Source organism: Atractosteus spatula, chromosome 15, assembly GCF_055471065.1.
Source record: "Atractosteus spatula isolate fAtrSpa1 chromosome 15, fAtrSpa1.hap1, whole genome shotgun sequence".
In the NCBI taxonomy this organism is placed as follows: domain Eukaryota; kingdom Metazoa; phylum Chordata; class Actinopteri; order Semionotiformes; family Lepisosteidae; genus Atractosteus; species Atractosteus spatula.
This window is the reverse complement of record NC_142720.1, coordinates 23,194,997-23,215,848: the sequence shown is the minus strand read 5'-3', so window position 1 is coordinate 23,215,848 and position 20,852 is coordinate 23,194,997. Positions and strand designations below refer to the sequence as shown.

General features: G+C 39.5%; 1 protein-coding gene across 5 annotated transcripts in view; it reads left to right on the top strand.

Annotated features, from left to right (window-relative positions):
• The window catches only part of dst (dystonin), a 174,784-nt gene extending 160,096 nt beyond the window's left edge, over positions 1–14,688 (top strand). The window contains exons 93-105 of one of the 5 annotated variants that reach the window (XM_088933609.1): positions 609–741; positions 1,005–1,168; positions 2,010–2,172; positions 2,273–2,427; positions 2,633–2,707; positions 3,636–3,653; positions 5,579–5,695; positions 7,462–7,579; positions 8,550–8,618; positions 9,984–10,168; positions 11,314–11,424; positions 12,567–12,690; positions 13,633–14,688. In XM_088933609.1, the coding sequence (XP_088789735.1) occupies positions 609–741; positions 1,005–1,168; positions 2,010–2,172; positions 2,273–2,427; positions 2,633–2,707; positions 3,636–3,653; positions 5,579–5,695; positions 7,462–7,579; positions 8,550–8,618; positions 9,984–10,168; positions 11,314–11,424; positions 12,567–12,690; positions 13,633–13,901 (1,701 nt within the window). In that variant the 3' untranslated portion in view covers positions 13,902–14,688. The remainder of the gene's footprint in view (positions 1–608; positions 742–1,004; positions 1,169–2,009; positions 2,173–2,272; positions 2,428–2,632; positions 2,708–3,635; positions 3,654–5,578; positions 5,696–7,461; positions 7,580–8,549; positions 8,619–9,983; positions 10,169–11,313; positions 11,425–12,566; positions 12,691–13,632) is intronic. The other 4 variants (XM_088933604.1, XM_088933605.1, XM_088933607.1 and 1 more) reach the window with 4 other exon arrangements.
• The last annotated feature ends 6,164 nt before the right edge of the window (positions 14,689–20,852 follow it).

Here is a 20,852-nt window from a genome sequence, read left to right as displayed (position 1 = left end):
CCTGTGGGTAACACTCTTCCGGCTAGACACCTGTGCTGTAGAAGGTGCCAGCTTTCAGATGAGATATAAATTTGAGGCTGGTCCTGATAACTTGGCCATTAAAGATCTCAGGGCCTTGCTCATAGTTACAGGAATGCAAACTCCAGTATCCTGGCTAACTTTTGCTGTGGACTTATGCAGTTTGGTCTCCCTAAATGTCCTTCTGAATGAAATTGCCGAAGTCATTTCTTCACCTGATCTGCTGTGTAGTGGGGCTGCAGGTGCAGAATAGCCGCTATGTGTCAACTGGGTGGGGGCTGCCCACTAGTGGAGTTAAAACATTTTGGGTTACTTTTAAATAAAAAGTGAAAAGTAAATGCAAGTTGTTGTTATTATTATTATTATTATTATTAATAATAATAATAATAATAATAATAATAATAGTGATAACTGCATGATATATGCTATTGGCTAAACAGATGAAGCGTTGTCTAGGTAAGTAGGGGACTGCTTAAGACCCTGACATGAGTACTGTACCAGTCAGTCAAGCCCAGAGGTTACAGTTTTGAGCAGTGTCACACAAACAAGCAAGCAGAGTGTGTTTTTAAATTGTTGAATATTTTTCACAGACCTTCATGGAGGAAATGACGAGGAAGCAACCTGATGTTGACAAAGTAACTAAGACACATAAGAGGAAGGCCGTGGCAGAACCTGTCCCTGTCCAGTCACACATCCCTGTTCTGGATAAAGGAAGAGGGGGAAGTATGTACACTATGGAGCGCAAACGGTTCTTTGTGTATTTGCTTAATGTGAAACATCTGGCCTTGTTTAAGTGAAGTGACATAATATCCTCATACCTTAACCAGGCAGTGCTCATTATATCCTGGAACTTTTTTTGTACTTGGGATTTCCTTTCCATGTTCATGGCTCAGTTAATTTGGGTTAAATATATATATAGAAATACACCAAGGCTCTGATCCCGTGGACAGTCCTAATATGGCTTTGTTTTTGGGCAATGCCTTCAGGGAAGCGCTCTCCCACACAAGGGATGTATCCGTCAGCTCCACAGGCCCAGATTGAAACCAAGAACCCTCGCGTCAACCTCCTGGTCAGCAAGTGGCAACAGGTCTGGCTGCTGGCCTTGGACAGGAGGAGGAAGCTCAACGACGCTCTGGACCGACTGGAGGAGGTGTGTGGTGGGCGTGCCCGGGCTGTTTCCATTCCCTTGGCAAATGAAATTTCACATTTTAGGTCATTTAACATTCTCGACCCATTCACTCACCTTTCTCCCATAAGAAACAGATGTTTTTTTGCCTTTTATATTTGTAAAGGATTATTTGAGTGAAATGCTCACAGTTGACAGCTGTTTTTATTAATTATTGAATGGAACTTTAATGGGCCTTTGTGTTTTTAACGGAACAGATTTCAGAATGTGACCAGGAATATAATATTGTTATTGCTGCTATGATTTGTATTTGTCAGCAGCAGCATTAACCACGTTATAACCTGATCCTGTCAGAGTCCAGAAACTAACCAAGGCTGGGGCTGGACAGTACTGGGCTGAGCGATCTCTAAGGAATACTGTGTTGCTGCTAAGTGGTGAAAGTGGACCAGTAGGTGTTGCTCTTTCCTCTGGACTACAATTTCCAAAACCAATGTCCTGGTATGGTGACCAGTAACATTGTTCTGTAAGAGGTGCCGTCTTGCTGGTGAGATATTAAACCAAGATCCCCAATTACTTGGTTATGAAAGATCCCATAGCACTTTTCAAAAGGACAGGGGTGTTGACCGCAGTATGCGGGGCTAAATTCCCATTGGAGCTTCTACAATCTTTCCTCCCAAGGATTGGTTCATTGCTCACTCCACCACCTGATCTGCTGTAGTGCTGCAGGTGCAGCTGCCGCGGGTCACTCAGGTAGGGGCTGCGCACCAGTGGTGGGTGAATGGGAGCCGTCCACTGTGAGCAGGGCTTTGGGATGAAAGCGGTTCGTAATAATACTATCATTAAAGTTACGCTGTTCTTGTTTCAGCTGCGGGAATTCGCCAACTTTGACTTCGACGTGTGGAGGAAGAAGTACATGCGCTGGATGAACCACAAGAAGTCGCGGGTGATGGACTTCTTCCGCCGCATCGACAAGGACCAGGACGGCAAGATCACGCGGCAGGAGTTCATCGACGGCATCCTGACCTCCAGTGAGCCACGGCGCCCCGCCCGTCGCCGCGCCTGCGGACTGAAGTGCCCTGCTGCGAAGGGCGCGCAAGGACTAACCCTGGGCTTTCTGTTGCCTTGCAGAGTTCCCCACCAGCCGCTTGGAAATGAGTGCGGTGGCAGACATTTTTGACCGCGATGGCGACGGCTACATAGACTACTATGAGTTTGTCGCGGCTCTTCATCCAAACAAGGATGCGTACAAGCCACTGACAGACGCAGACAAAATAGAGGACGAGGTACTGTGCTATGGCAGCGACACTTGCTCTTACCAAAACTAGCTATGATACAGATTGAAAGAGACTCGGTGATTCGCTCCTGTAAGGGAAAAGCTGTGGTTACAGACAACAGCCCTCTCCTTTCTCCATTGCAGGGCAGCACACTGGCTAAGACAGTGAGACGGCTCAAACATTAATTTTTCCCTGTGTGTTTGTCTTGTTCTAGGTAACTCGGCAAGTGGCAAAATGCAAATGTCCCAAAAGATTCCAGGTGGAGCAGATTGGAGCTAATAAATATCGGGTGAGAATTTTAAATGAATGAATTTCGAGCAATATCAGTTTTCCATGTGCATTGCGTTAACCCCCTGAGTGCATATTCAGTGTTTTCTTATTGTAGACATCAGATAGCTGCATCATATAGAATTGCACAATCTTGCTCTTTAGACACTGATGCAATATATGAAAAATGTTACCAACAGTTGGACCTTAAGAGAGTGCTTTATTTAGCAGGAGTTTTGAATAGAAATTTTTAAAGTGGAGATGGCAATCTTGAGAGTGGAAAATTGGCTTTTTCATCCTACCCTGTTTAATATCTTTGAAGAAAGACCTTTAAGTGCCCCTGCACACTTGCCAAAAAGGATGACTTCATATAAATTTAATGCAGTGTTAGATATTTAGCCTTTCAGTGAGGGACATGTTAGAGCACATGGGTGTTAGATCAAATTCCCAGACTATAAGCATATATGGATCTAGGTCTTCCAAGATAGGCATCACTGTGGGAGATAGAAGATCTCATTCTTTAACAGCTTTGCCAGTAATTAGAAGCTCCTATAAGGTGGAGTGTGTGAGCAGAACAAAACAAGTGTATTGATAGACATTCTTCTATAAGAATAAGGCAGCTTTCAATTGCTATGCTAGTTCCAATATAAATTGTAAGGCAATTAAATATAAATTGTGTAGGCAGTGTCTAGTCTGGGAATAGAACAGCTTCTCAAGCAGTAATTTATCATACTGGCCACGTTTCTGATATTAATTTCAATTACTTAAGGAAAGGTAGGTATTTTATATAGCAGTATGTCTGCTTGTTTAATGCTTCTCTTACAAAATACATTATTTATTTCAAAACATAACATTCAGGGGTTTTCCACAGTGGACCAGTGGTAAGTGTTTTTGATGTCTGCCTCACTTAAACTAATTCTGTGTCTCTTTATCATTCCCTCCTCTATCAGTTCTACCTCGGAAATCAGGTACATATAAATGGCATTTACGTCTGATGTCTCGTGTGTTGCTGTGCTCAATTATGCCACATGTTACTGTATGTGAGCTCTTCTTTTCAGAAATCAAAAATAAATAATAGCTGAACTTATATAATAGCTGGGTAGGTTATAGGGATACTTCATGCTCTGCTTAATCTCATAATGCCCAGCTTGCTTATTGCTAATTATTGTATTATCTATCTCTGCAGACATCAACATTTTGTTTTATTAAATATACCGTATCCATATGCTTTAGGAAAGCAGATGGGAGAACATGGAACAGCTATTAAAAGAGGTCAATCTGGATGTGACTGTCTTTGTCTCCTCCATTGGTAAACACTGTTTTGCAATGCAGTTTTTTGCTCATGGCAGTAAGACCAAAGGACAACAAACAGATCTCAGCACAATGGATACCCTGTTATCCCAGAGGAAGCTTTGACCTCTGCCCAGTTTATCTAGCTTTGGTCAGCAAACTGAGCATCAATGAAGAAATAAGGAATAACCGTAAATATTGATGGATGCAGAAATAGGTAATCGGGAAATTGTAGATGCACATATACAGTAATTAAACAGCAATGCGATATGAGCATAGTAAAAAGTATTCCTTTATTTACAATAAAGTAAGGTTTAGTGACTGATACTTTCAAGCATTTACTGAAGTTCAGTACATTTTTCACTGGTTCATTTTTATGCTTTCAAATTTACAATATTTTGTTAAATATTGATGGAATAAAATGATGAACATAAAGATCTCTAATCCATATCAAGATACAGTGCTTAACCAGCACTTGAACTGCAAGTTTGACTTCAAATATTCCATTTATAGACTCCATTTATAAAGTATATTACAGCCAGAGTACAATTTAGCAACTAATCAAGAGGGCTATGAAAAAGTACTGAACGTTTTGTTCTTTCAGCATGTATTGTATGATGAATGGGTGCTTGTAAACTCAGTAGGCCTGTTTGAGTAACTGTATTTTGAAAACTGTGCACCACAGAGCAATGAGATTTGGTTCATATGCAACTGGGACTGGGGGGAACGTGTTCGCATAGATCACTTCAATGCACATCAGAGGACACTACGTCAGCTCAGTGCTTCCTCTCAGTCCGTGTCTGCGATGGGCTATTTGTGTGGAAAGAGATGGTCCACATCAGCACAAAGCTGTTCAGTGTCGGCCATCAATGTCAAAAGACCATCTTCCCCTAGGTCCTGTTTGTAAATATACCAAATACCATGAAATGCTCCATTATTCAGATGCTTGAATATTCCAGCTAAGTTTATAAGCACCTTGTATAAAGTACAGTTTTCATAATTTGTTTCTACTATTGTTAGAATTTAATTTGGGTTTAATAAATATTTTCAGCTGAAACCAATGAATCCTTGCATCTCTCAGCTTCTAGTTCTTTGTAGTTTTGAAATCTACAACTAACTCTGTATCTGTGTGCTTGCTCTTAATGCTCATGTTTTAAAAATTAATTAACACTATATATTTGGTGCTTTTATTTTTCAGCTAACATATGCTATTTTATTCTTGATTTAGAGCTGGGGAAATCTTTTTTGTTGGCTTTCTATTCATGTTTTGGCTAAGTTTAATTAATGAAATTGGGGGTCAAGATCTTTTTTTCTGCATAAAGGCCAATGCATGTTTAAATTCAGTTCTTCATGAACCATAGTCATAGGCCACGTGCTTTCTGAAGCCTAAATAAAAAGGCATACAGTACATTGGGAGATAAAATTAACATAAGGACTGAATTAAATTTTTGGTACAGAAATGAAAATAAAGGAAGTGTATAGTTTAAATCATGCAAGAACATACTCCCTGTTGTTATTTTGTTTTATATCATGCATTTTGTCATGTAAACACATTTTTTCAATACAGTGCTACATATATCTACTTAAACAATTCTTTTAACAGTTTGGTCTTGTACACTGCTTACATGATCCATTAATCGCGGATGAGACAATAGCAAACAGAGACAATCAAAATGTAACCCCCCAGCTACAAGTTGCTGTATTGGAAAGCTGTATACTGGTAAATGGTTATTCTTAAGCGTTTGTGCGTGAAGTTTTCAGATCATTACCCAAAATCATTCTATCTGATCACCAAAATTCACCAGTTGCATAATCACATTAGAGAAGTGTAATAAACTGAGAGGAGATCATCAGAGTGTTTAAATGCAGGAGTCCACTGCAGGATCATCGAAATGTAATCATCTTAGATTTTGCACCATGGTTACTTAATGAGAAAAATCATTTATCATTTTTTCAGTGTTCCATTTGAATATAACTGCATTATTTCTGTATTGTGCCAACACATCTGTTTTTAATATGGTGATTTATAGTGCTAGAAAATACCACAATTCACGTTGTTAATTTGCAGGCAGTTTCATTGTTTTTCTGCAGAAAGCATGAGGCCATAGCTGTTGTGATGTGTACGGTATTGGTGTATCATGGCGATATCCAACTGGTTTATTTATTCTTTTTTAAAATTTTGCCAAGTAAATGCAATCTCTCTTTGTTCACAGAGTGGGGGATAAAATTCATGTTTTTCACACAGTTGGTGGTATAAAATTCTGAGCTATTACCTAACTCATCAAGTGCCCCTTTACTGGGTCTTTACTGGAGGAGTAAGTCAGAGGATTGATTAACCTAGAAAAACATTTTAACATTTTTACATTAAACATTTTAACGTTTCTTGAATTTTTAATTTGTAATGTGAGCATATTCCGGACTCTATAGTAGTAGGCGTTCATACAGTAAGGATAATCAATTCATGAAGCCAATGTTAAAAACTGAAATCAAAGTTCCAGAAACATTTAATATGTACAATTACATTTTTAGAAGCACCAAGCTTTCTTAGTGGTTACTACTGTATATAGACCTGTTATCAGCACGTCGCTTGTTACCAGTAAAGGTAACAGTATGTCTTGGGAACACAAGGTGGATGTTGATTACGCCCCAGATGAACACATAACCGAGCTGCATGCCACCAGTGCACTGCCCTCTCCCCAGTGACGTGAAATGAAAACATTTCCAACAAGTGGAGAACATGCTAATTCTATACAGAAGGTGCCCCGGACCAGAGGGGAACTTCTGACCTAAGAGATATGAGTTATCTGTGATAACTGTGGTGCCACTGGAGAGAAGTTAATAAATTGCATAAAATGTACACTCACAATAAGTCGTGTTCATTCTGATGAACGGACTTGTCAATTGTTAGAACTGTGTGAGTCGCAGAAGGCAATCGTAAACCAGTTGGATTGGTCCTCCATTTGTATGTTTGGGAATGTTCAGTGAAACATTTTTAAACATGATGTTTCAGAAGCCAGAGTGGAACAACAAGAAAAAGAGACAGGACCAGGGATGGTGATCTTATAGGACAAATTAGACTCCAGATGAGCACCGACAGCTGGAGCTGGTCGACATCTGTCCCAAGCTCAATGGAATGCTCTTCTCTTTGTTTCTGTTCTGCATCAGGACTGTTTAAAATACCCTCCCCAATTCTGAGTTTTCACATTTATACAGTAGTAAATCTGACGCTCATAACGTTTTTAATTTTAGTGGTATCTTTAGCCTGGAAAACATATTAAAATATAAAAACAGTAACAGAGGCACCATGGAAATGTGCTTTATAAACTGCCAAGATTAATCTGTTGTTTTTACCAGGACATAGATCACCATTCTGACCTTGTCCTTTGTTCCTGTTGGGTCACTCAACGATTCTGAATAGAACTTTGTGGCACTGAAATTTCAAACCTGCTGCTCCCCTGAATTCTCACATGTTTCTCCCTCTTCCAGTTCGGAGACTCCCAGCAGCTGCGTCTCGTCCGTATCCTCCGCAGTACTGTCATGGTCCGCGTGGGAGGTGGCTGGATGGCACTGGACGAGTTTTTAGTGAAAAACGATCCGTGTAGAGGTAGCGTATTTAACGAAGCTGGCGACCCAGGGCGAACCCAGGGCTTCCCGGTGTAGTAGTTATGATCTTCTTCCCCACAGGTTTTCTGAAACAGGCCGCATTAGTTATGTGACCTGTAAATCAGTGTTGTGGTCATTTTAACATAATGTGCCAGTTTTGGTAGGTGTTAGAAAAAAAAACAGTGCAGTAATATTTCATTTTTTTTTGCTTTTTTACTGATGTAATAGTACTCACACTGCCTTTCCAGAAAAGACAACATTTTCTGTCTTGTGCATAGAAATTGCATGTAGGGCCTAGAGATTTAGTGTCTTTATTAGCTGCCACTCCTTGTAATGTGTTTTGAGCCAACTTGGGTTGATCATTAGAACAATGGAAGGGTCTTAGTCTGATGTATATACTCTACCTGACTGATGCTGCTGATCATTACTGCCCCCAAACCTGGGGTAAAAACTTAACATGCTACTCATTGTTTCAGTAACCTGATTTAGCCTCCTGTGTTAGTGGTTTGTAAAAAGTCTTGAAAATGCCCGGCAGTACTGTATTGAATTATTTTTTTTCCCCCAATTAGAATTGGGTCCCTATTCAAAAAGCGATAATTATATTTGAAGGGCAGGTGTGTTACACCCTGAAAATGTACAAGTGCATTGTGAGAAAGCATTTTCTTCTTGGCTGAAGAAAATTTGAATTGAAAATTTGGTTGAATCTCGCTCTGACAAATGTAGATAATGCTATGAGAGAAAACCTCTGGAGCTTTTATTTTGGTGGCACTTATGGTGGGTGCTGATTAAGTCATGGCTTTTTTCTATAAGAGCAAAAAAGGCACATACAGCACTAGTACTCATGCTTTCTGGTTTGCTGGTTGTGAAGGCTTGCAGTCTTGTGCCTATTTAGTTTTTCTATTTGTATTTTTTTTCTGCTAAACATTCCTACTGCTTTGTTTGTGACAAGAACCCTGTATCATTTTTTCTAGTTCATCATCATGGGAGTAAAATGTTACGTTCGGAATCAAACTCTTCAATTACTACTCAGTCTCCTATAGGTTGGCAACTCTCACTCTCTTTCCTGCTTCAGCCTGGTGGTGTGTGTCTGTGCATAGTGACCTGCATTCTTTGTGGATCAGCATTACATGTTTTTTCACCATTTAAGTTTCATTTGTAGCATCAAGGTGTTAACCTTGTTTGGAAAGCATGCTTGTTATTTCTTTCTGACTCATCTTTGGTAAGGTGTTACTCTCCTAACAAAAAGCACATGTCAGAGCATGGACTGTTTGCTTCTGTGTACATCATTGTTGTAACGCTGTGTAACCCATGAACTTTGCTTGCTGTCCATCTTTGCAGATTTATAATTGGCTTCCTTGACTTGATTTCTTAATACATAGCACCCTTTTTCTGACACTTAAGAATTTTAATCCTAGAATCTTAGAGATAGATTTCATGTGTTATGAGCAGCTTTACTCTTGGCAGGAAAGGATCTTTATTTTATTTTTATAAATGTCTGTTGATTTTTCTTGCTGTAAAAGTCTGAGGAGCTTTGTTCCTCTTTTAAAGCTTGAAAAGATTTGGCACAATTGCTCTCACAATCTGTGTTCATACATAAACCCATGCTAAAGATGTTTTTCTTTTGTTACAAATAAGTTCAAATTTGAATCTAGTACAGATTTAATGTCAGTCATCTGTAAAATGGTGTTTTATTTATTCCCAAAGGTGTGTTGAAACAATCCATTTAGTTTTATATCAACTCAGTTATGAGGGTTTCATGTTTTCAAAAACTCTGGGGCATTTTAATAAGATATTCTTCAGTTCTGTTTTTATCCCTGATGAATTCCCTTGCTATTTTAGGACTAAAATGCTTAGAGAGAGCCAAATGTTTAGTTTAGTAACCTTAGTAACATAGATTAAATGTTTTTTTTAGGAATCACTACATGGTTGTGATTCACTAACTGCCTGCAATTGAACTGCAGTTGTTGTAAAAGACATAATAGGATCCAAAATGAAATGGACTGAATTCCTTCTCCTGTGTGTATACATGAGGCATGTGCATGTTTAGTTCACTGAACACATGACGTCAGATGTTATATATTAAAACCTATCTAAATGTGAAGTCATACAGGATAATAGTTTCACCTTTGTGTCACAGTGGTGTTAAAGTGCATGTCTTTCATTCACTGTATATTTATTTGCTTTGTTTTCAGAACATGAAAGCTGTTTAGCAAGTGTTTCTTTTTTGTGTATTGTGAAAGATCTTCTTTTCGTTAAAAAGCAAGATCTATTTGCAGCTTGAACAATATCTTTAAATCAGGATGTGATTTTGCCTGCCATAGTTTAAATATCTATATTCAAACTTGAGACTTTGTAAACACCATGCGTGTGAGGGTTTTACATCACTAATGCTTTCCTTCTTTCAGCGAAAGGCAGGACAAACATGGAGCTGCGTGAGAAGTTCATGCTACCTGAGGGTGCCACACAAATGATCAGCTTCCGATACCGGGGTCGGAGGTCACGCCCATCGTCCCGGGCTGCGTCCCCCAACAGGTCCTACTCCAGCCACAGTGCTTCCGTGCCACCCGTCCCGGCCGCAAGCACACCCAAGGTGAGATGTCAGAGAAGCCCGGCAGAGGCCTGGGGCTATAACCCCTATCCCACAGGAGCCACTTCCTTAAAGGATCCCTTTCCCTGCTGTTGGTCTTTGAACTAACATGCTCGTCCTGAATCACAATGACAGTCGTGTTCCCATCAACGCAGTTCCACGCGATCAGGGGAGCCCTGGAATGTCGTGATTCTGGTCGGCTGAGTTTGACATTTACAGCCGGTGAAGTGAATGGGGCCTTGCAGCTCTTCTCTGTAGTCTCTCTATTCAAGCAGGGGGCTGCGTCAGCAGGCGCAGGCTGCAAAGCAACAAGCCAAGTAAAGGCTTATTCCTGCTGAAAAGAGAAGAACAGAAATCATGTGAAGAAGGCTCCACAGCTGAAACATTGTGTCTCTTTTCTTTTCAGCATGGAGTAGTCCTTTACTCATAGCTTTTTACTATTGTTTTGTTACCTTTTTTCACTTGATGCCAGTCATTGAAAATTCTCTTCAGACAATCCTGTTTACTGAAAGAAAAACATTTATATACATGGAGATTTTGTAGAGTTGTTTGTGAGCAGTTCAGTGCTATAGGTGATTGACATATTTCATGAGGTGTCAATAAGAATGCTTATTAAAGCCACCCCTAAACGGGATATACAGAATATATAGGCACACTGTATACAGGACACCTGAAATACAGACTAATGGTATTTTATGCTATGAGATTCTTAATTACTAAGCAATGCAGACCACTGGGCAAGTGAATTAGAATGAATGCCTTTTGGTTGAGACTGCTGTGCCACTAGGTCTCGGTACTCTTCCACTATTCCTATTATCATGTTCTTGTTAAAGCATTTAACTGATTTTCTCAACATCAGACAGACAACAGTTTGGCACTTTGTGACATCAGATGTCTCTCATGAAATCCAGTGTTAGCTGAAATCCACACTTTGCTAATTTCATTTACAGCTTGGACAGCGTGCCAAAGGTTTCATGGTCATGATTCCATTAATCCTCCGTGTTTTATTCCCTATTTTTATTTTGGTTTTGTTCTTCCTGGGTTGCCTTGCCTTGTCATTGTGCGTACTGCAGCTTTTCTCTGCCATTTCAATTTATTTTCTCCCATCTAATGTCCTTTGTGTTTTGATTTGCCATTGTTCCACACAGACTCCCCAACATTTAACCCGCAATTATGATAAACCATGGTTGACAAACAGCAAAACTTCAACTCCTATTAAATCTGCAGACTCCTTTGAAAGTCAACTTTCATCTACGGAGGTATTTAAGAACATAAATGCCTGTGAAGCCATGCTCTTATGGTTTAACCCACCGAAAACTCAAATGATTGCATCCTATTCTCTAACTAGTGTAGCCCAACCTGTGTACTGTACAGTATCTGTACTGACATACTGTATACCATCTGTCTGACTGAAAACTGTTTCTGAACTAGTATTCTGAGAAGTGTGCTCCAAGTCCTGGCTCAAAAACTACCATGCAAAATTTCCATATTTATTCATAAGCAAGGATGTGGGAATATGGTCAACTTTACCAGTAAAATGCTAACTTATCAATGAAGTGATCATATCAGGTGGTTGTTTTCACCACATTTAGCTTATGTAGTGCTGAAGATACGGTATATCTGGCTCTTAGAAATGCCTGTAGTTATTTTGTTTTCAGGTGGTAATGACTTTGGTATATTCCAGTTAGAGAATTGGATACAGTCTTTTAAAATACTAACAGATACAACAGTAATAATAGCTTACCGTGGGGTAGAAAAGAGTGTTTGGCTGTTTTGTATTAGCTGTAACTCCACTAAGCCCTGCTGTTTTTGGGTTGTACTTCAAACTCTACTTTATCATTTCCCAAGAATGGGTGTTGAATTTTCTTTTTGTTGCTGTCCTTTAAAGGCTTGGTAATAAGCTAGAGGAATGCCAGCTGACTTCAGCTATTTTAAGCTCCTGATTTGCAGTTGAAAACAAACAAATGACAAGCATGCTCTCCCTAGAACCACAAATACCACTTCCTTGTTAAATTTAACACACCCTTAAAAAATGTCCATTAAGGTTACTGGGAGTTTCAAAAAATAGTTTATGCTGCAAGGATACATTTCTAGAGAATGAAAAAGGCTACTCTTCAGAGTTAGCAAATAAGATTATTTTTGCTTGAGCCTGTTGCCTTAGTTTTTCAGTCTGTGATCTAAGATGAGATCATTTTTAGTTAACGTGAAGAGTCCGCGTGCCTCACTCCCCTGATTGGTGAAGTTGCAGCTGAGTGAGAAGTACAGCCCACTTCAGTCCGCTTTTCACAAATAACATTTCAAGTGGCATGTGCCAGTATTCTCCTGCAGATAGCATCACCTGCCATCCACTCGTTTGTCCTGTGTTTCTAACTAAGTGCACACAATGGATATTCCTTTGCAGGGTACGCCGATACAGGGAAGCAAACTCCGTCTTCCTGGATATTTGTCAGGCAAAGGCTTCCATTCAGGAGAGGAAGGTTCTCTCATATCAGCTGCAGCATCTAGAGCCAAATCACAGGCAATAGGTGGGTACAAAAACCTTGAACTATATTCATTCCACAGCAAGAGTGAGCTTATAGCCCTTTTCATTGGCCTCTGTTGGTACAATTACATTTGCAACCAAAAAAACCCTATAAAATCCACTTTCGCCATTTCTTAAAATACTCAGAAGATCCTGGGTTTTCAAAAGGGTTGTGGGAGTTTGGACTAGCTTGCCATTACCAGCCACGCTGGCTCCTGTTGAGAAGTGGCTGCAGAAGAGGTTCTCGAATCACTTACTGTAGCTGCAAACCAGCTACTGTAAAATGGGCCGGAGGGCCTCCTGTTGCTCATAACTTTTTGTCATGTTTTCAAAATATGGAGAGCGTGCAATTTAAAAGAAAAAACTAGAAAACAAAACATCCTGTCCATTGTTTTTTAATCCTGGGTGCCGAGTGCTGAACTAAAAAAGATCAAACCCCACTACGAGAAAAGCTCGAAGTCACTGCCAGTATATAATCCTGCAGTAAAGTGCTGGTATTTGAACAGACAGGAAACCAAAGCCTGCTGATTGAACTACCTGCATGGAGGTTTGATTGAAGCTGTATTCAGTGATTCAAAGCCACCTGCATTCAGAGAGCTTGCCCACTCTTGCTACCGCTTTATGATGATCCAGCCAAACCACTGATGAACTGATTAGTAAATTAAACCCAGACAGACCAACACAATCTAATTCTTTCCTGTCTGGATTATAGGATAAAACACTACTGCCCCCTAGTGGAATGTCTTGTGATAAAGGATATGAATACAGTATATTTACCTGTGCTTTAGAACTTGCACGAGCAGCTGCCGATTTAGAATATAAATCCTTTCACTTCTTGCTGGAGCAGGGATACACACATCGGTGTCACGTGCACACTGACAGCCAGGCTCTGACTGGAGCTGGCCGCCTGTGCTGAAACGTAACCAAGCGCCCTCGTGCCTTGCAGAGTCTAAGAAGATCCCCAGCAGACCTGGGAGTCGAGCAGGCAGCAAGGCTGGCAGCAGAGGAAGCAGTCGGAGGGGCAGCGATGCCTCCGACTTCGACATTTCGGACATCCAGTCCGTGTGCTCCGACATGTCAGAGACTGTGCCAGACGCCAGCAAGCTGGGGCCCAGAGCGGGGCCCCGGACGCCCTCTGCCAAGCCTTCCAAAATCCCCACGCCTCAGAGGAGGACCCCTGCTGCTAGCAAACTGGCCAAGCCTTCCAAAAGATAGTGGGGTGTTCGGACTGGCCCCGTGACGAGACTACAATGTGCATTAAAATATTTAAAGGTTGCAAGATGTAAAATATTCTGTAGAAATGATTGTGTAATATTGAGCAGGCAGTTTTGAATGCAGATGGCCTTATGTGTATTTGTCTTGTATTTTATTTTTTGTGAATAATGTATTTGTCAGATTGTTATTATTATTATTATTATATTATTTTATTATTTTATTTTTGACGCCATACTCCTAAGAGGCTGACAATGAGTACTTTCCATTGTAAGGTAAACTAACAATTCTACACGCTACCTTGTAACTGTAACACTACATATTGCTCTGGAATAATTGCTGAATGTACTTTTAATTTTTTTTTAAACTGACCTGCAAGTGTGGCACATTACTGGACTCTTGGTGGTGAAACATTTATTTATATTTCTTGATTGTGCAGTAAACAGCTGTTAGAATGAATGAAGGGACAAGTCAGTGCACAATACTACAACACAAATTCAGCCTAATGTGAAAGCAAAATTTAAAAAATTCACTCTGCAGAAAACTGTCCGTAAACAATTAAAGTCTTGAACTCTTAAATTAAGCTCTTGCAGTTACTATTATTTTTGACTGTCTTACAGAAATCTGTGCCATTTATTTAACTGTGACTGGAGTGATTCTGACTCCGATAACACTAGTCATTCATTACGATGTGCATTCATGTTGATGTATGGTTTGATTCTGCTCAAGTGAACAGGGGCACTGTATCACTTCATTTTATAATAAATCTGCTTGCAGAAAGCTAAAATGATATGCATAGTTCCATAGCCTCTTATTCATCACCCACACATTGAATGACTGTGTTTGACGAAAGAAACTGGAACAGAAATAAGCCAAGGAGTTGTGGTACCTTGATGGAAAATAAACGAATTGTGATATATTTCAAACAAGGGGAATCGGAACAAGATTCACAGACTGTATACTGTATATAGGCAGCACAATATTTCATTGTTCATATGACGGGGATAACTGAAAGACACACTTTACTTTTCCAGTGCTGATTTCCAAGATAAATCTGTCCGGTTTGTTTTAAAAGAGAAGGACTCTTGGCCTAAAGTAAGCTAAGGGATTTAAGGTTGGGAAAGGATTTTCTGTCAGCAAAACAGGAGTTGGAGGGAGAAAAGAGGAGATGAAGTTGAGAATATTATTTTTGTTGCTGTTAACACTAAATAATCAGATTGTAGGTCATGCCTGGAAGAAAAAAATCTATTGATGGCACAGTATGAAAGGAAGTTATGGATTGAACTAACTGGTTTTTATGTCAGTCACACGTGGAGAGGTGGGCACGTATTTTCAGAAGGAGGGAAACTAAATGGGCAGTTTGAGAGGATCTAAATTCAAAGCATTAGTGCAATTCAAAGCACTGAGCATAAGTCCAGGCAAGGGCATGATTCCCAGATTCTGCTTTCAGAGTTTTAAACTTTGCATTTTTGAGTTTTGCCCAGAAACATACTGTATCAAAGCACTTTAGGAGTGTCCTGCTGCATCCACTGCTAAGGGAAGAACCTAAGTGAAATGCAGCCCGTCTGAGCCAGCCGCTCACTGCATAGCAGATAATTTAGAGAAGGGAGAACCGCTTACCGGTGGAATTGGATACACCAAGGTGCCAGCATTTTTCTGTGATTTCTTGTTTCAAAATCCCCTTGCATAATTATAAAGCACCAGACATTATCTAAGGGTCTAAGAATCACCCACGCTTGTCAAAAGAACCAAAATGCTTTAACACAGGCACCCGAAGGTAAGACTGCAGTGTAAGGAAAAATACAAAGCTTTCTGCTACCTCATTCCTGCAAAATGGACGAGTCTTCAGTATAGAATTGTTATCGTTGTTAGCTTTCTTCATGAATGTACATCTCTTTGAGAAGTTATGCCACTAGTCCATTAAGGGATTGATCAGTACTTTGTACTGCACATTTGCTGAACTGCAGATAAATGCAAACATACAACATGGTTGTGTTTGTCCTAGATCAGTTGGAAATAGGCCACTGTGCACAGTCACTGTATCTCAGCTACAATGCAGTATAAATGGGGACCACAGGGGGGCAGAATTTCTCTGTGAGGTCTTCCAGCTGCTGTCTTGTAGTTAAGTCCTTGCACTATATTCATTCATTTCCCCTGCACAACCATACTGCTCTTTTTGAAAATTTTGCAGTTTTAAAATCTGATTATGATGGTGCATGATCAGATTAAACTGTAACAGACAATTCATAATACTTCGATGTATATAACAAGAAGCAACAGCTGGGAGAACAGTGGGTATTTTGGTACCTCTTTAGTTTTGCCATGGAAACTGATCTTTGTTTGTAGCCTGTGGAAAGGTTTTGTATCACTGAACATTTTATTCCAAACGACTAATTAATAAGATGGATTCACTAAGAACCTGTCATAGACAGCATTCCAGCTGCAATCCAAAACAGCTCTGCCTTTTATGGATAGTGACAAAACCCAAACATTTCCAAAGTACTTGAGTCTTTACAGTCCTCTCCTTAACCAATTGGAGAATGGCACCTGAAAGGAGCTGTACAAAATCAGCAAAGCAAATTCAACCCAGATGAGTAAAAGTAATCATTGGTCGCTTTCATCAATATTACCTCTCTTAGAATGTTTCCCTTTGTGCTTGTCTATATGTACAGTATTTGGTATCGCAGTCACTGGGAAGGTGTAGTTTGTGAAATATAATCTTGAAGTTATGCTTTCATAAATGGTAAAAACACTGTGGAATAAAGCATACTTAAATGATCAAATACTGTGTATGCCTATTGTGGCAATTAGTGATTTTTTGGTACAGTATCTACATTACTGTGTCACGTTGAAAGGTACCAAATATTCTTGTTCACAAGGTATAAGTAGAAATCGCACTCTTAATCATAACCACAATGTGACTTACATTTTGCCCAAAATGTGAGATTTTGAGCGTCTTAAAACTAACGTGCAAATAAAATCGAAACACTGTAACCTTTAGAGTCGTTTGATCCTTTGTTTTATTCCGTTTCAATCTGCTGTTTTCTGTCATTCATATGTAAAGTTCCATTTCATAAACACACTGCTTGAGATTGTGATTGCCCCTTTCAGATCTGAACTTGTTTTTGGGGGACACGTTTCAAACCTTCAGGCTTCTGCCAAAAGAAGAAGGAACTATAGCCCGTTTGACTTCAGCATTCACATTATACTGTATGCTTATCTCTGAATGTGTTCCTAACTTATGAGGTAATTTTATGAAGAAATCAGCCTTTACGTTTATGAAGTAATGTGCACTTAAGTAACCCCTCCAAATTTGGAGCTGGAATGGAGCCAGAGTTCCTGCCAGACTCTATTGCTCCAATCAAGGGAAATTACTCTGGGCAATTGTTCTCTTAGGACACATTTCAGAAAGGAAAAGACAGAATATCAGAGGCAAGTTATTTCACATTCGATACTGATTTGGGCAAAAGCCAGGAACTAGACTATTAGGCAAAGAATACATAATTAGAAAAGTGTGTACTGTACCATCTCTCCCTTATATGTGCATTGATCTTCCTGCTTATTTTGATATAAGCCTGGATTGAGTCACAGCTGCGATTCAACAACAATCCCAAAATAAAAGCCCAGTACTAATGGGTTGGTCTCCATTAGGCTGAAGTCAGAAATCTTCCATGGAGCACTGGGGCTCTGATTATAATTGGGTGAAAGTTTTTATTTGATCTGGGCCATGACCTTATCAGAAGGTTTAGACTGTGAAGACAGTATACCTGGAAATGTATGATTCCCACCTGGTGCTTGTCTACTTAAATTGACTATAAAATCACCCCATGGATGTTTCTTACACATTTCATCTTGATGTTTTTGATCATTTCTACACCCGTATCCAATGCTGACATTATCTGAAGGAGTTTCAGAAGAAAGGGGAAACACTACTTTGACATCTAGACCAAACGTGAAAGGTCAGTAGCCAATTGTGGGGTTCCTGGGGGAAAGACTAGATGACTTCACTTTTCTATGGATATTATATGAGAAATTCTACCTGCCCAGGAACTTCAATTTCAAAGCACATTCTGTTTTCCAGAGGTCCCCAGTGGAAAGAATTGGTTTGGAAATCTTTAGAGGTTGGGCAGCTTGTGTCACATTTCATTTCATTCAGATTCTAGTCACTTGTGTCCTGAAAGGATGATGCTAGTTAAGTTGTTTAATTTAGTGCCGTGAAATTAAAACATTCTCATTTCATATGTAGTTTTAAGTGGAAATAAGTTAAAGATTTCTTTCCAATTATTCCACATTTGAGGATACCTATTACAGTATCCGTGTACATCCTGTGCCCAAACCAAACTAAATTATTAAAAAATAAATTAGACAGGCAATGTGTTCACAGGGTAAACCAAGTCCAAGACATATTAGTTGGCAGAAGAAGTTACAGGAGATTAAACACTTAAAATCAAGAACATTATTTTAATACATGAAAGATGTATTGCATACTGTATCTACAGAGTAAAGTTTTTCACTGAAAGTGAAAAACCTGGAGAGACTAGATTATTTTTGAAAGATGTGCTTTACACATTTATTTTAATTACAAAAAAAATTAGAGTACAGCCTAACAATCAAGAGTTTAAAGAGCCGGGTGATCTTTCATGCCTGACAGTGATACACCGGACTATCTTTCAGTGTTACAGACGCGCTGAATCTCTTTGTTAGTGAGACATGGGTGATGAGCTGAATGTCAAGCATGGTGAAGTTCAGGAAAGAAAAAACAAAGGCAGGAACCGTATCTCATAAAGAGAACAAAGCCTGCCATGGTGGTATGTTGGAGACACTGCTGGCCCTAGTTTTTTGGGGGCCTAGGCAAGATCTTGACAAGGATCATAATTGTGCATACACTACTGTTATCAGCTCCCACTCCAACCTTATTTTACAGTTTAGAACAATTAAATGAATTTTGTAACTGGAAAACTTATTAACCAGCTTTGAAGAACACATAATAGCTTAAGAACAAGAAGCACACATTTCACGACCTTTAAATTGTATGTTAAAATTGAAAATAACGGGAAACGTGAATCTGTTAACTTCTAGTAAAACGCTGGAGTAGCCTACGAGTCTAGCTAGAAAATGCACCTCGTCTACTGTGACATGGATCTACCCTTCGCTAGTTACATTGATGTGAATCGATCGATCGAAGGATATAATGTTGCAAAAGAAAAGTAACTGTTACCCATTCTTACTGCGAAAAAAGCGTGCTTTTGAAGTTGCACTGCTGAGAGACTGCCTTCACTCTCCGGAATGTTTGCACAGGGTCTGGTACCTGCCTGTGACATACTGCACCTCAGCTCCGGGCCAGGCGAGATAGTGCACGACTGTCACTGCGCTACATAGCGTGGGCCTCATAAAAAGAGATAAATAAAAAATATGCATTAAAATACGTTAGATTGTATAATAGTTTCTAACACAAAGATTCGAATGTTTAACATGTTCTCCAAAGCTAACCAGTTGTTAAGTATTTTTTCCTTTCCAAACGTCAGTACGTGTTTTGCGTTCCTCTTTGAAAAAAAAATCGAAACTTAAAGGTGTGAAAAAGTTTACAAGGTAACACAAAATAAAATAAACGAATTTTAGTTCTAACATTTACAAATTCCCAATGATGCGTAAAATATTCTGAATGGTGTATTGCATGTTTTTGTGTACTTCTGATGCTAATTTGATCAGTATTGCTCTCCATATTTGATCTTACACAATCTTTAAATATATTTCAGGCACTGCCTCCAATGATTGCAATGCACAACTACGCTGGTTGAATTAAAACGTTGAAATTGTTGTACCGCGCATCGGGGGTGGTCAAATTCAGTCATGTGGCCGAACAGGTTTGGAAATATTCGCAGGCCCGAGATATTAGAATTAACGCCCAACAGCGAGTTGGGCTGTTCGTGACGGGCCTGTGGGGGAAAGGGGAGATCCCACTGGGACTGAAGGTGGAGCGGAGCGCAGGGACCCGGCACCGGTTTGAGTTCAAGATTCTCCTGCAGGACGTCCGGACCCGAGGTGCCACTCTAAAATTGTCTATATTCACAGCGCGGCACCTGTGACTGAACCGACAAGCGGCTCGCCTGGAGCACCCAGCCAAATATATATATATATTTAAAAATATGTAAGTCTTCCTTTTTCTTTTTTTCAAATTGTTAGAAACAATGAGGAAAAAACAGAAAAATAAATGGAATACCTCTATTGCAAAATGCAATTTTAGTACAGTTTCTAACAAGAGCACGAAATTCCATTTTGCGGACGATTAAGAGGAAATGTGTTAAACTGAACTCAAATACATTTGATGTTTGAAACTTAATTACAAGCGATGTTTATGTAACAAATAATACAGATTAAGTGCAAGACCATCATTTTTTTAAATTTGGCTTAATTTGTTACTTTTACGATGATGATGAAGAAGACGATGATGATGATGATGATGATTATATAATTTGTTTTATGTGTTTGGAGTATAATATTCAAGCTTTTGATTTAATTGTAAAAATCAGATCAATAAATCAGATCATGTAAAGCCTTTTATCCTAAAACTTTGTGGTCCAGGCAGGTTTTCCAGACTGGACTACAATTTGGAAAAAGCCTGCAAATATTCGCAAACTGAAAACCTTATACGAGACAACGATATTTTTATGTCAGTATTTTGTCATTCTAAAGGAATTTTCAAATACTCCTGTATTATCGAATGCTTTATTTCCAGGTGCAAAGCTGAAATACGTTATTACGCACACCCTATTGTTACTTGGCGTGACAAAGCGCTGCTCTGATACTTTGCCAGATCCCATCACAAAGTCCAGCTGTGACAGGTTGTGCAGCTCAGCAGTAATTAATCGTAAAAATGTATTTTCTTCTAAGGACCTTTTAAAGAAGTGCCTTAGTCGCAGTCAAAGCTAAACTGCAGTTCTGTTAGTTATTCGT